Source organism: Bubalus kerabau, chromosome 12 (assembly GCF_029407905.1).
Source record: "Bubalus kerabau isolate K-KA32 ecotype Philippines breed swamp buffalo chromosome 12, PCC_UOA_SB_1v2, whole genome shotgun sequence".
Classification (NCBI taxonomy): Eukaryota; Metazoa; Chordata; class Mammalia; order Artiodactyla; family Bovidae; genus Bubalus; species Bubalus kerabau.
Window position 1 is genome coordinate 79,931,055 of NC_073635.1, and position 16,421 is coordinate 79,947,475.

Sequence of the window (16,421 nt, forward strand, 5' to 3'; positions counted from 1 at the left end):
ATTTCTGAGTTGTACCTTTTCTAACACACCAGAAATAGGAAGTGTTTTAAGTATTTTTCTAAGTTCTGTGAGCCTTTCTAGCAAATGATCAAATCCAAGGCAGTGCGGGTTTGGGGGGAGGTCCGACTGATTTACAGCTGGTGGGTCAGAAGCACAGCTGACAAGCTGGGAATATATGAAGTGGAGGAAGTCTTGAGGAAGTCTTGTAGAATTGAGCCCTTGACCTGTGGGGATCTGCACGAGATCTGGGCAGTTAAGAGTCCAAATTATTTAATGTGAGGGAAAAAAACCCACACATTTGGTGTCAGAAATGTTGTTAGTAGGGCTTCCCAGGTGGCGCCAGTGGTAAAGAACCCGCCTGTCAATTCAGGAGACACAGGAGACAAGGGTTCGACCCCTGGGTCAGGAAGATCTCCTGGAGGAGGGCATGGCAACCCACTCTAGTACTCTTGCCTGGAGAATCCCATGGACAGAGGAGCCTGGCGGGCTACAGTTCATAAGGTCGCAAAGAGCTGGACCCGACTGAAGCGACTTAGCACAGCACATGCTGTTAGCAGAGAAAATAGTTTTTCCAGTGTAATGGAAAAAATAAGAAAAAAGTTTGGGTTCTCTTCTGATTGCTCTACAACAATAGAGAAACCCTAGAGAAATAAGAGTAACTTATAAGACTAATTCTTTGATGATGCTATTACGATGCTTTAATGATGCTATTTCATAAGCCCAGAAAACACAAGGAATAGCAAATATGCAGAAGGGTAAAACTCTTCACAAATAGGACTGCCTGCCACCAAGCCCACATCTTAGAACTGTATAATATAAGCAAACTCTCATTACACAGACCCTGCAAAGGCAGAAGCTACTCCAGAAGAGAAGAGAAAGCCTATCCACTGGGAACTAACTCCATGCCCCTCTGCTTAGGCTCACAAGTCACATCTACTTCATTTTTCTAGAATATGGGTTTTTCCTTGGCAGCAAAACAGATGTTTATTGAAATGCACCCTGGGATAAAGCCTTGGATTGTTCACTGACATATGAAAAAACTAATACTTTATCCAATATATCAGCACTGAGATGACAACAAAAAACATACACACATACACAAGTAGACACAGTCGAATACAGATTCACACACACACACACGCATGCACGTCCAAAACTTAACACACATTTAAATGTAGGTAAGGAGGGAAATGAATTATCTTAAAGGAAAAACTAGAATTCACTCTTCATCTGTTAAGATACAGATACACTTCCTGTAGACACAAACAATTAGTTTGGAAGCTCTGGTAGTGCCTCTGCTTGTAGTTTGCTGGGACTCCTTTTGTTAGCAAGAGACGGGATACGCAAAAATGTAGATTCAAACCAAGGTTACCTGAGGATGCAGCTGCTACGCCGATGAATGTTGCTTTCATCAAAATGCACCAGAGAGTCTTCATAAAGACAAGCTCGATCTCCTCTATGAGCAGGCTGCTTCACAAGAGAGCAAATTTACAAATATACACATCTCTACACTCAGTCTTTATCCCTTAGCCCCTGAACCTTTATCAATATATGCTTTATAAAACTACCTAATTCAGCAATGTGTGCAGTACAACCTGTTTGTAGATAAATCTTAAAAGTGTAGTATTTGTTTCTCCAAATTTCTTGTTTCCATTTTTATTAAACTGTAATTGAACTCACAGCTGGATAAGAACTTTGCTTCTATAATGGACAAAGAAACAAAGCCCAGTACAAAAAGGAACAGAAAATATAATGAAGACAGGATCACAAGTCAGTGTCTAAGGAATGGATTATTCAAAACACAAAATTGAGAAAAATGAGTGTTAGGGGTAAGGAAGGAATCAAATTAGGGCCTCGGCTAAACTATATATCAAATAAATTCTAGGTTGACTAAAGCAAGGGTTGGCAAACTTTCTATAAAGGATCAGCTAATAAATATTTTAAGCCAGAAAGTACATATTATAGATCTCTGTCACAACTATTCTGTTCTGCCACTAAGAAAGAAGATATAGACATGAAAAAAAATGGCCTGAAAAAAATGCCAACTAAACTTCATTCATAAAACCAGTTGGCAAGAAGGACCCTTGGATGCAAGAGCCAAATATAATAGTAAATAAATAAATAATCAAGAAAACAAATTCCAAAAGAAAACACTGGTGAATATCTGATCTGAGATAAGCAAGAATTTCTAACCATAAAAGTAATGGAAGAAATCACTGAGGAAAAGACTACTATGCTTATCACTTACATTTAAACTTCTGTTAGTAAAATAAGTGCTATAGCTGTTAGTGTTAGTTGCTCAGTTGTGTCCGATTCTTTGCAACCCCATGGGCTCCTCTGTTCATGGAATTCTCCAGGCAAGAATACTGAAGGGGGTAGCTACTCCCTTTTCCAGGGGATCTTCCCAACCCAGGGATCAAATTCAGGTCTCCCGCATTGCAGGCAGATTCTTTACCATCTGAGCCACCAAAATTAAAGGCAAATGACAAAATGGAGAAATACTTGAATATGACAAAAGATATAAATTTGAAAATTATCTTTTGTGTCTCAAATTTGCAAAATGATGCTGGCAATCATCAGCTATATAAAACAAGACTAATATTCACTGGGTAGATCAGCTGGTAAAGAATACACCTGCAATGCAGGAGACCCTGGTTCAACTCCTGGGTCAGGAAGATCCCCTAGAAAGAAATGGGCTACCCAATGGTGTATTCTTGGGCTTCCCTGGTGGCTCAGGTGGTAAAGTATCTGCTTGCAATGTGGGAGACCTGGGTTTGATCCCTGGGTTGGGAAGATCCCCTGGAGGAGGGCATGACAATCCACTCCAGTATTCTTGCCTGGAGAATCCCCATAGACAGAGGAGCCTGGTGGGCTACAGTCCATGGAATCACAAAGAATCAGACATGACTGAGCAACCTGTTCTACACCGACAGCACAGAACAGGAATGTAACTTGGATCAATCATCAAGCAATAAAACAATATGCATTAAACAGCCTTTAAAAAATTCATTCCCGCCTTAACAAGTTCATGTTTATGAATCTAATGTATAAAAATAATTACAGACCCATAAAAATATGTTTGGGTAAAGATGTCCTCAGTAAACGTAGTCTATAACAACCTAAATGCCTAACAAAAGAAAAGCATTAAAATAAATTTGGTATATACGTTACAGTGGAATATTAAGCATATATTAAATAGTATGTTAGCAGAACACTATGGGCATAAGAAAATGGCCATAAAAATGATAAGAGGAAAGGGCATCAGGATTATTTATGGGATATACTATTTTTGATATTTGTATAAGCACAGAAAGATATCAGAAAACATGCACTACATGTTAGATGTGAAAATAAAAGTGTTAGTTACTCAGTCCTGTCCAACTCTTTGCAACCCCATGGACTGTAGCCCACCAGAGTCCTCTGTCCATAGAATTTTCCAGGCAAGAATACTGGAGTGGGTAGCCATTCTCTTCTGCAGGGGATCTTCCCCACCTAGGGATTGAACTCGAGTCCTCTGCATTGCAGGTGGATTCTTTACTGTCTGAGCCACCAGGGAAGCCTGCACTACATGCTAAACAGTAATTAATTCTGAGCTGTGGGATTATGGCTGATTTTGTTTTCCTTTTTATATTTCCCTGTAGTCTCTAAATATTCTAAAATAATTATGTATTCTAAACATGAAAGACAATCAACATTACTTTTAAAAAGCAAAGAAGTTGTTGCTTCTCATCATTTCTGAAGGAGAAATATAAATCAACTACTTTGAATATCTAGAAAGCAAGACTTGAACAAAGCAATAACGGCCTTTACTCATTTGTTTCTATTCAGTATTTCTGCTGCTCTTTCCTCTTTAATGTCTATGAAACAGCTACCAATTCCAAAAGGTTGAAGACCTCCCAGAACAAACACATTCCAGCCTCCACAATGGAACATTTCAGAATTCTTCAGGGAGATTTAGCACTAGTGGTCATGCTTCCAGAAGTTGAGACAAAATTAGTACTAATTTGAACCCTGGTGTGAGTCTTACTGCCTAAGCATACAGCAATCTAAGTTGATATTATTCTATTGAGCAGATAACTCCATCAACCGCTTAATATAAAGCCATTACGAAGGCAAACTGCTTCAAGTCACAAGGGGAGAAAACAAATTTTCTTGTCTTCAATTTTTTAAAAAAATCTCAAAACAGTTATTTCTGGAGGACAGTCTGGCTATAGATATAAAAACCGCTTAAATAGCAAATACTCTTTGACGCAGCTATTCCAAGTCTAGAAGTCTGTGCTAAGAAAATAACAAGTGTTTAAATTACATATGGAAAGATGTTTATCACAGCATTTACAATTGGAAAAAATGGGATACTGGGTAATGTGTTAAATAAAATGTCACTTCCAGATGTCTGTGTGAAGTTTGTGAATACGGGGAACTAATACTTCACAAAATGCTACAAATTGGTTGGTACCAAAAAAAAAAAAAAAAGGTAAAAAATTTAGGCCTAAGTCTGCCTTAGAGCCTAACTTAGTCCATTTTTAAAAAATATAGAACACTCGAGGAGCAGTTTCACATGTTAGATCTCTAAGCATTCATCAAGGTCATGGATCTTTGCCCTTAAATCAACGTGTGGTAGAATAAATAACAATGTCATGAACAAACAAATAGACAAAATGTCACCTCCTCCAGTGTGACTGTTTTTTGAGTCCCCTCAAAATTCCCCATGTGACACTGTCTGAAGGGGAAGCCTTTGGGGGTGGAACCCTCAAGAAGGGGACTGGGGCTTTCTACAGAACAGGCTCCAGAGAGCTCGCTCACTGCCTCCTCCAAGAGAAGTTACTGTGAGAAGACGGCCATCTGCGAGCCAAGAAGCAGGTCCTCGTCAGGTATTAGATCTGTAGATGCCTCCATCTTGGGTTTCCCAACCTCCTGCAGGAAATAAATGGGAGGGGACTTCCCTGGTGGTCCAGTGGTTGAGACTCTGTGCTTCCGACGCAGGGGGCCTGGGTTCGGATCCTGGTCAGGGAATCAGATCCCACATGCCACAACTAAGAGTTTGCATCCTGCAACTGGAAGATTCCACATGCCACAACAAAGACTGAAAACCCTACATATCGCAACTAAGACCCAGTGCAGCCAAGTAAATATGAAAAAAAAAAAGAAGGAAAGAAAGAAATGGTAGTTGTTTACAAGCCACTCCGTCTATGTTATACCGTTAATAGCAGCCCAAAATGGCTCATCCATACAATGAAATGACACCATTAAGAATGAGAAATAAACGTGTACTCAGTGATATGGAAAGATGTTTGTGAGTCTATTCAAGCAAGTAACAAGACTATATAACAAAATACCATGTATATTATTATGTATTACTTGGGTTGCCAGAATAAAATATCACTGACTGAGTGGCTTAAACAACAAAAATTTATTTTCTCACAGTTCTGGAGCTTGAAGTTCAAGGTTAGGGTGCCAGCATGGTCAGCTGGTGCCTGGTAAGGACCCTCATTCTGGCTCGCAGACAGCTGCCTTCTTACTGTGTGCTCACATGGCAGAGAGAGATTTCTTACTCTTCTTAGAAAGGCCACAGTCCTATTGGATTAGGGCCCCACCCTTATGATCTCCTTTAATGTAATTATATCCTAAAGACCCTATCTCCAGATGTAGTCACATTGTGGTTCTGGGCTTCAACATACAAACTGGAGTGGGGGGAGAGACAACACAATTTAGTCCACAGCAACCCATTATATAATTTTTATGAATAAGACTATACATGGATGAAATTCTAGAAGTGTTAGTCATGCAGTCGTGTTCAACTCTTTATGACCCCATGGGTTATAGCCCAAAAGGCTCCTCTGTCCATGGAATTCTCTAGGCAAGAATAATGGAGTGGGTTGCCATTTTCTTCTCCAGGGGATCTTCCCAACCCAGGATCGAACCCAGGAGGTCTCCTGCATTTCAGGCAGATTCTTTACCATCTAAGCCACCAGGAAAACATAGAAGGTTTGCCTCAAAATGTTTCTATCAGTGGTTATCTTTGTGCAGCAAACACCACAGGCTTGGTTTCCACAATGAATGTTAATCTCCTGCTTATGATTTAATAAATATTAAAAAGATGGTCAATTCTTAAAAAGCACTGAGGAAAGGGACAATATAAACTCTCTTGTGCTAGCTCGCGCTGGCTGCACTCACAGCATCAACAAAGCAACGCAATCCCAGGACGCAGCAAATGGATCTAGGAATCAGAGCAGACGGTTCCTTGAAAACATCAGCCGAGTTTACTGCTCCAGTCAAACAGGCAACAAAATCCACATGGCATCATTAGGAAGGATATGAGCAATAAAATGGAAAACACAAAGCCATGGTCCCATGACCGAACCAAGAACCAAAGGAGTGTTCCAGAAGGCAATCAAGCAGATTTCTGCTTTCTTACACCTCAAGATACTTATCACAGTTCAAAAAACAGTTATGAGAGAACATCTAAAAAATATAAAGATCCAGCCTTTACCTTCCCCAAAGCCTCAAGCTGATGTGTATTATTATCCCAGTCTCCACTAACCCCAGTCATTGATTACACCGCAACCTCCACCTTCCCCTCCCACCAGCCACCCATCCGCACAGCCCCACAGCCCCACAGACACACACAAGCAGGGCTGCAGGCTCTTGTGATCATATCACCTTCAGCTCTGTTCTCTTTGCACAGTGCACACAGAATAAACCAAAGGAATTTCATAACCAGTTGGTGTTTCACATGAGGAAGGCCTGTTTCGCCTGGAGAGACTGAAGTGGTCTCTGTATAAAATTCTATACAGCAGTAAAGGTTGAGAACATGTTGAAGACGTGCAACAAATCTTTCAATAGGAGGACCATGAAATACTTCAAAGCTTTAAGGAGGGCAAGAAAAAAAGATCAACTGTCCATTTACAATGGGTAAGATTATCGCTCTGTTATCCCAACATGTCATGAAAGAAACTGAGGATGAGTTTGTCTTCTCCCCTTGCAACTTGCAGTAATGTGCTGTCTGTGAAGGGCTGACAGAATCCTAGCTGCTATCAAGGTTAGAACTGAGTGGCTTCTCCCACGTCAGTTACATTACGCAAAACGAGAACATGCTACAGATAATCCCACAGTTCCTCAATTCTTCCATGACAGACACATCAAGAAGGGAAGCAGCTACCACCGGCAGCGAGGAAAACAGATCAGGTCCTGGTCAACAGGACTGGGTCCATCACAAACCTTCACAGACGAGGAAAAACTGGGATTTACAAGAGTTTTGTCTCAGCTCGAGCTGCCCCTCCTCATGGAAGGTGCCTGGGCAATGGGTGGGGCCTCCTCCCGCAGCGGAGACTGGAGAGCTTCCTCCTTATTTCTGTACACCTAGCACCCAGCACAAAGAAGCACTCAAGGGTGTTCCTTTTTCACTCTAATTAATTTACTTCTTTCTTTATTTGGCTGTGCCAGGTCTTAGCTGCGGGATGACGAGATCTAGTTCCCAGGCCCCCTGAACTGGAGCACAGGGTCCCAGCCAAAAGATCAGCAGGGAAGTCCCCTCAAGGGTGTTTCCTGAATGACCTGGACAGTCCATTACTTAGAAAAGAGAAAACGTTAGGAAAATTCTGTACTCACGAATGAAATCTACCCTAACTCAATCCTGCCCCTCCACCATAGTTTAGAATTACTGGTCAAAATCAATCTGAACCTCAAGGGATACACTTGAAGGGTCAGTCCACAACTTCCAGAGAAGCCCTTTTCCCCAGGTACTACCCACCACGGAGCTGATTCATGTCTTTTGGACATAAAAGGAAAAAAGAGCTTCCTGCACAAGATCGGACAGCTGCAGCCCTACAAAGTTAATGTTCACACTCAAGACATCAGATTTTTAGTCAACTTCACTAATCTTAAAAAAATCACAGAGGTAATTTTTAGGTAACAGATAAAGATGTAACGTGCACTGTAAGTGTTAACTGAATGATATAAAAATGTCTTAATTCTGATTTAGCCTTTGGCACAACAACAACAAAAAAGCAGTCAACTTATGTTAAAATAAAAAGTAAAAAAAAAAAAAAGCAAGCTAAATAAAACAAGATTTTTATGGAATTAAATTAACATTAAAAAAAAAAAAAAAAAAAAAGACATCTGTATCTCCTCACATCTAGAAAAGCACTAAAATCCTTCATGGTGATGACTGTTCCTCATGACTAGCCAAAGCTTCATGAGACTGGTCAAAACCTTCTGGAAAAATGTATGCCTGACTGCATGTACTCCCTCCCCCTTCAAAATCACATATATACTGATCTCCCTACCCTGCCTCTTTTCACAGGGAGATCTGAGGTGCTGTCTCCCAGGCTGCAGTTCTCATTTTGCCCCAAATGAAACTTAACCCACATAAAAAAAGACATCTGATTTTGCTTCAGAGCCAACCTGAAGGTTTGTTCTTCACCAAAGTTCTCTACTAGCTTATTAATTCATGCTCTGCTTTGTTTCAATGGGATTTAAAGTGATTTACATAAGCAAGAAGAAGATTAAAAGTATTTTGATAAGCCGATGAGAAAAAGCAGGCAGTGATAAAATAGTAGTACAGGAAAAAAAAGAAGCAAAGTTTAAAGGAAATATAAAACAAATCATTTTGAAAGAGCCCATATATCTGTTAGAATCAGGTCATGTGTGTGAAACTAAGCTTTCTTTTAACAGTGGACTGAAGAGGTGGCTGAGGTCAGTTACGTGAATCATAATGTATATAAAATAAATACAATTCGATTAGCACTTATGCTACACAAAGTAGCTCCTCAGGAAAAGCGCCATCATTCAGAGCATGAAGAGAAGAAATTCCTTCCAGGGCTCTTCATAAAAGAAACACTAAAAAATACAAGTAATTATAATTGCTAACAATTAGCACTAACTTACACAAAGACACTGTCCTAAGGACTTTAGATACAGTCACTCATTTAACAACCTTATGAGGTAAGTACTGTTATTATCTGCATCTAATGGATAAGGAAACTGAGGAACAGAGAGGTTAGGTAAATTGCCCAGAGTCACACAGCCAGCAAGTTGTGGATTTGGGACTCTCAGTCACTACACTATGGTGACTCTTCGCCATTCCGAAAGCAAATGAGCAGTGCCCTCCACACCCTCGTGGTAGACATCACCTAAGTAAGGATGTTTTTCATGCCCTTCACTGTGGGCAAGAGAAAAACAAAAAGCTTAGTTCAGAAGCAGCAATTCCTCTGAGGCCAGAATGAGCCAGTCCACCCCAGTGAATTCTGACAGACAGGCAGATAACTGGGGTATTTTAGAGTCTCTAGAAGAGTAGTGGCCTCATGAACGTTATTTTTGCTCCATACGGTTTATTATGTACTGAGTGGCCAGGGAGGGGGTTATACTCTGAGGAGCGGTGAGGGACAGCTCTGGCGTGCTGACAGTTCAGGTGCAGCCACAAGCCAGTCACTACGTCAGCTGAAAGAAGGACAGACACTCTCCCAACCAAGGCTGAGGAGCCTGACAAAGACCTACAAAGGATCAGTCTACTTTGTATGGAGCAGGCCCAAGGGAGGGCCATGGGGCAATTCTCCCTTAATCAACAGCTTGGCTGGATCAAACCAAAGGATGAGAAGGTCCTCAGAAGCCCACGCCATGGAACAGGTCTCAGCAGAGCCAGTCTGGATAATACCCAAAGACAGCATCCTCAACTGTTGCTGAAGGATCATAGCAAACCCCTGGAATGGCCAGCTTAGGACCATGCAACTTCTTAGGGTAACTCCAAGACAAAAATGTTTTGGGGAAAAAAAAAGCCTGGTTTCAGAAGATCTTCTCAACAGCTTCTCCAAGTTCGAGTTCAGGACCATAAAACCATTTCCTCGGAATTCACTCATTAGCTGAGCATTTACTAGGAGTCAGGGATTGTTCTGGCTGTTGAAGGCAGAAGCAGTCAGTAAAACAGACAAAAACCCCTGCCATCATAAATCTTATTCCTGTGTAAGTACCGTAAGTAACACTTACCAATAATTACTATTACTATACTTACGGTATTAGTCTCACCTAACTGTGTCAGGGGTATGGCGGGGACTCAGAGAAGAGTGCACAGGTGGTGTGGCACAATTACACCAGGGGTCAAAGAAGCCTCGCTGCCACGGGGAACTCTGGGCAAAGCCTACCGGGAGGCCAGGGTGGACCAGGTAAACGCCGGGGTCGAGATCCCAGGAGTGAGGAGAAAGGTGAAGAGAGGAAGCAGGGCCTGGGGGGCAGGCTGGGGATGGACCCAGAAGTCATCTGAAGGATTCTGGATCTGACTCTGAGCAGAAGGATGGTCTGCCTTCCCTTCCCCAGAGACCACTGTCAGTTACGCAGAGAAGACTCCAAGGGGTCAAGGAAAGAGAGACTGGGAGGCCAGTTTGGAGTGAGAGGGTACACCCTTCCACCCACAGCGCCTCGGCCACAGGCACATGTGGTCTCGTCAACTTTCCGGGTCTGCTAGTGCAGGCGAGGGTGGCAGCTGAGGGCATCCGACCCGAGGCACAGGACCAGGGCTTCACATCCAGTCCTAGAGTCCCAAAAAAGCCCTGGGGCAGGTTAGTATTCCCTCATGCAATAAACGATAAGGAAAAACAAGTAGGGTCTCTCGCAGGCAGGTTAACCAAGCACCAAGTCAGTGTGGGCCACAGAAGCAGGAAAGAGGCTGGTGGCGTGGGAGAGGGGCTGGCACCACGGCCAGGCAGTCCTAGGGCTGCCGGGGTGAGGGACTACCCCAATGGGACAGACACTCTAATGGGCCAGTCCTCCTCAGCTGTGATGCCAGTCATTCGCAAAAGCATATCCCAAAGTACTTAGGAGTTTAAAATATTTAATAGTTAAGACAGCACCACTTAAAACTGCATGCCCACACGTAACACTCATGCCTTCCAAAACGCATCTGGGGCTCATCCAAGGCTCTCTTTCCCTTTCCTCCCAGGGATTCTGAGAGCTAACACCATGTAAACCTCTCCCTAAGACGCATCCTCTCTTGGGGCTCCTGCAAGGCTGGGCCGACCTGGTTTGATCCTGGGAGGGGAGTGGAGCGTGGGGGGAGAGATGTGGCATGCCAGCCCTCCGGGTCTCGGATGACAGCCCACGACCAGGAAGGTTTCGGGGGTTCCGCACACCCTGCTCTGGCCATACTGGGCTCCTGCTGGCCGTCCCCCTCCACAAAAAACGCCCACATGTATTATTCCCCTCTTATTTGGACAAGAACTGCCATAAGAACAGAAAGAAAAACGGCAAGGCATTCCGAGGGAGGAAACCAACACGGAGCTTTCTCATGAGCCTGGTATTTGTGAGAAGGCCGCGGAGAGGCACACCCATCTGTGACCTGACACCTCCTCGTGCCCCGGGAAGGAGGAACCATCACAGGAATGTCAACTGAGCTTCCTTTGACTCTTAAGAGCCTTCACTCACAAAATTCTAAATGGCCAGATTTAAAATAATAAGCCTGTAAATATCTTTCTCACACCCACTACAGTTTTCTTTCATGTTTCCTTTACATTTCTGCCCCAAATCAAAGGACGAACCACAAGCCATTAGTAAGGAAAATCTAGCCAAGTGAAAGGAGAAGAGGTAAAGGGACTGAGCAACTCACCATCACAGGCAGAGGGTTCAATCCCTAAGACCCTAGATACCGGCTGTGCCCTCTGTTATTTCTGGCACTATACTGAGAACATGTAAGCGCATAAAGCTAACTCAGAAAACTGTTCTGTGACCACATGCCTTACTCCAGCTGCTCTCTCTGCATGTATTTCAGGTCTGATTAACACATGACATTCTCACACATACAAACAGGCACCTCACAATTGGAAACTGAAGGCCACTCACTACCCACTGACACATGCAAGCTATATATACATAAGCATACTGAAATAAATGAGTATATTTGCTTTACAAGTAAAGGCTAGTTTTATTCTAACCCCAACCAACTACTTGTTAATTAAGAGACAGCATTTACCAGACAGGAGGCGATCAATAGTTCTGAGTCTTCTTTTGTCCAATTGTATGCTGTGCATTCAAGGGCATTATTCTCTCCTTGATGTTTGCACATATAAGCACAGTTTCTCTCGAAAACGGTGCGGATGCCTTTAAACAGAATCACACTAGTAGCGCAGCCCATCCCCAGGCTGTGGACGCTCAGGTCTCTAGCAATCTCTACTCCATTTCCACACTATCTTCCTTGGCTCCTCAGAGCAGACTCCCACTGTACCATCTTCACGACAGGCAGTTGCCGACACCAGAACAGAAGGGAAGCTCTGAGCTGCTGTACTAGATGCTGCTCCTGCCCAGCCGCCTGACAAAAAAAAAAAAAAAATTCCGAGCTCCGAGTGTAACACAGGAGGTGTGGTGCAAAACAAGATGACACACCTCGAATGCACCAAAATCTTTAAAGTATTGTATTTTTTCCAACAGACTTCCTCACTGTTAATACCAAAGGATAAATAAGCAGAAGATGTACATGTGGTTACTGGAAAACTGCCGGCTCCGGTGATTTGCTCGGGATTGTTCTGAATCTCAGAACCTGCCCCAAAATGAAAAAGACGGAGCCAGACAGTCACCCTGCTGCAGAGGCTGCCGGAGGCACAAAGAATGTTCATCTGCTGCAAGAAACCTCGCTCCCAGAATGCTTAGCCCAGCATCTATATTAGCAAACATCTCTTTCCTTGACCTAAATATGCTGTTTGTTTAATCCCGCATCAGTGAGGAACAGAGAAGCAAAAGGGGAAAAAAAAAGTCCAAAAAACGAGAGGAATCACTAAGATGACTGCTGCTATGGAAACATGTGTAAGCCCACTTCAAACAACCTTTGGCGTGTGTGGGTAACAGCTTTGCTGACAGCAAACCACAGGGGAACATGAAATTGCTGTGTCAATCTTGCCTTCTGCCCACTCACACTCTTTGCTGGAGAGGGGGCTAGCAAGTTTGCACTGCTTAAAAGAAGAATTCCCCCCTGTCTGGTACCCAAAGATGCAAATGAGAACACGGATACAGGGTTACCTGGCGCTTCCTGAAGCAGTGCTCTGGTATGCAAGGGTAAATGCACACTTAAGGGCCACAGGCAACAAGGTTATTATGTTTGGTACATAAGTAATCCAAGTCCTTCAACTGCAGACTGAATTCAGTAACACTGTTCTACCTTGTGATATCTTTGGGACTAGCTGATAGGAAAGCTTGTCACTGATATAATACCAAGTTGACTCTTGCCATTTTTCCTTCTAGAAAATGAAAAGCAAATTATGTAAAAAGACCATCATGAACACACAAGGAAACCCCTCCCACCTACAACATGTATCTAGAAAAAAGTTACTGCTCTTTTAAAATCTATTCTGACATTCTTCCTTATTTCACAAGGCAACAGATGGTTTTCATTTTCTAGCTATAGATTTCAAAGTTAGAGTGAATTATAATTGAGTACCTACAGGTTAGTAACAGAAACCTGTGTCATGCAGGGAAGGTAAATCTTTAGAGAATAACATGCAATCACATAATTCCAACATTTGTGTTTTCTACGGCTATTGGGACCAACAGATAGCAGAAGTCTAGGATTTGTCTATCTCCTGAATTTTTATGCAAAGTGTATCAAATAGCTACAGAGATCAAAGGAGTAGATACTGGCCACATGCAAAAAACAAACAAACAAAAAAAAAAACCAGAATAACTATATGTGGTCTAAAGCAATCAGCTTCAGAATGGTAACTCTGTTGAGAGAGCAGCAGTGAAAGGTATAAGATATCATTTGTAAAACAGACAGCTAGCGCGAAGTGGCTGTGTAGCACAGCGAGCTCAGTTCAGGGCTTTGTGAGAACCTAGAAGGCTAGGACGGCATTCAGGAGTGAACGTCGACATTCTAGGAATCAGTGAACTAAAATGGACTGGAATGGGTGAATTTAACTCAGATGACCATTTTATCTACTACTGTGGGCAGGAATCCCTCAGAAGAAATGGAGTAGCCATCATGGTCAACAAGAGAGTCCAAAATGCAGTACTTGGATGCAAACTCAAAAATGACAGAATGATCTCTGTTCGTTGCCAAGGCAAACCATTCAATATCACAGTAATCCAAGTCTATGCCCCAACCAGTAATGCTGAAGAAGCTGAAGTTGAATGGTTCTATGAAGACCTACAAGACCTTCTAGAACTAACACCCAAAAAAGATGTCCTTTTCATTATAGGCGACTGGAATGCAAAAGTAGGAAGTCAAGAAACACCTGGAGTAACAGGCAAATTTGGCCTTGGAATATGGAATGAAGCAGGGCAAAGACTAATAGAGTTTTGCCAAGAGAATGCACTGGTCATAGGAAATACCCTCTTCCAATAACACAAGAGAAGACTCTACACATGGACATCACCAGATGGTCAACACCAAAATCAGATTGATTATATTCTTTGCAGCCAAAGATGGAGAAGCTCTATACAGTCAGCAAAAACAAGACCAGGAGCTGACTGTGGCTCAGATCATGAACTTCTTATTGCCAAATTCAGACTTAAATTGAAGAAAGAAGGGAAAACCACTAGACCATTCAGGTACGACCTAAATCAAATTCCTTATGATTATACAGAAGTGAGAAATAGATTTAAGGGACTAGATCTGATAGAGTGCCTGATGAACTATGGACAGAGGTTCATGACACTGTACAGGAGACAGGGATCAAGACCATCCCCATGGAAAAGAAATGCAAAAAAGCAAAATGGCTGTCTGGGGAGGCCTTACAAATAGCTGTGAAAAGAAAAGAAGTGAAAAGCAAAGGAGAAAAGGAAAGATATATGCATCTGAATGCAGAGTTCCAAAGAATAGCAAGGAGAGATAAGAAAGCCTTCCTCAGTGATCAATGCAAAGAAAGAGAGGAAAACAACAGAATGGGAAAGACTAGAGATCTCTTCAAGAAAATTAGAGATACCAAGCGAACATTTCATGCAAAGATGGGCTCAATAAAGGACAGAAATGGTATAGACCTAACAGAAGCAGAAGATATTAAGAACAGGTGGCAAGAATACACAGAAGAACTGTCCAAAATAGATCTTCATGACCCAGAGAATCACGATGGTGTGGTCACTCACCTAGAGCCAGACATCCTGGAATGTGAAGTCAGGTGGGCCTTAGAAAGCGTTACTACGAACAAAGCTAGTGGAGGTGATGGAATTCCAGTTGCTGCTGCTGCTATTAAGTCACTTCAGTCGTGTCCGACTCTGTGCTATTTCAAATCCTGAAAGATGATGCTGTGAAAGTGCTGCACTTAGTATGCCAGCAAATTTGGAAAACTCAGCAGTGACCAAAGGACTGGAAAAGGTCAGTTTTCATTCCAATCCCAAACAAAGGCAATGCCAAAGAATGCTCAAACTACTGCACAATTGCACTCATCTCACACGCCAATAAAGTAATGCTCAAAATTCTCCAAGCCAGGTTTCAGCAATATGTGAACCGTGAACTTCCAGATGTTCAAGCTGGTTTTAGAAAAGGCAGAGGAACCAGAGATCAAATTGCCAACATCCACTGGATCATCGAAAAAGCAAGAGAGTACCAGAAAAACATCTATTTCTACTTTATTGACTATGCCAAAGCCTTTGACTGTGTGGATCACAATAAACTATGGAAAATTCTGAAAGAGATGGGAATACCAGACCACCTGCCTGACCTAACCTGCCTCTTGAGAAACCTATATGCAGGTCAGGAAGCAACAGTTAGAACTGGACATGGAACAACAGACTGGTTCCAAATAGGAAAAGGAGTATGAAAAGGCTGTATACTGTCACCCTGCTTATTTAACTTATATGCAGAGTACATCATGAGAAACACTGGGCTAGAAGAAGCACAAGCTGGAATCAAGATTGCCGGGAGAAATATCAATAACCTCAGATATGCAGATGACACCACCCTTATGGCAGAAAGTGAAGAGGAACTAAAAAGCCTCTTGATGAAAGTGAAAGAGGAGAGTAAAAAAGTTGGCTTAAAGCTCAACATTCAGAAAACTAAGATTGTGGCATCTGGTCCCATCACCTCATGGGAAATAGATGGGGAAACAGTGGAAACAGTGTCAGACTTTATTTTTGGGGGCTCCAAAATCATGCAGATGGTGACTGTAGCCAGGAAATTAAAAGACCCTTACTCCTTGGAAGGAAAGTTATGACCAATCTAGATAGCAGAGACATTACTTTGCCAACAAAGGTCAAAAGCAGAGACATTACTTTGCCAACAAAGGTCCGTATAGTCAAGGCTATGGTTTTTCTAGTGGTCATGTATGGATATGAGAGTTGGACTGTGAAGAAAGCTGAGCACCAAAGAATTGATGCTTTTGAACTGTGGTGTTGGAGAAGACTCTTGAGAGTCCCTTGGACTGCAAGGAGATCCAAGCAGTCCATCCTAAAGGAAATCAGTCCTGGGTGTTCTTTGGAAGGACTCATGCTAAAGCTGAAACTCCAGTACT

At 42.5% G+C, this 16,421-nt stretch overlaps 1 protein-coding gene across 11 annotated transcripts in view; it reads right to left on the reverse strand.

Annotated features, from left to right (window-relative positions):
• The window catches only part of DOCK9 (dedicator of cytokinesis 9), a 285,572-nt gene that overhangs the window by 200,049 nt on the left and 69,102 nt on the right, over positions 1 to 16,421 (reverse strand). For 3 of the 11 annotated variants that reach the window (XM_055542910.1, XM_055542908.1, XM_055542905.1), the window contains exon 1: positions 11,957 to 12,250. The exons of 6 other annotated variants lie outside the window; for them this stretch is intronic. In XM_055542910.1, coding sequence (XP_055398885.1) covers positions 11,957 to 12,118 — 162 coding nt within the window. In that variant the 5' untranslated portion in view covers positions 12,119 to 12,250. Of the gene's footprint in view, positions 1 to 11,956; positions 12,251 to 16,421 lie in introns of those variants that run through there. 2 more of the 11 variants (XM_055542918.1, XM_055542914.1) reach the window with 1 other exon arrangement.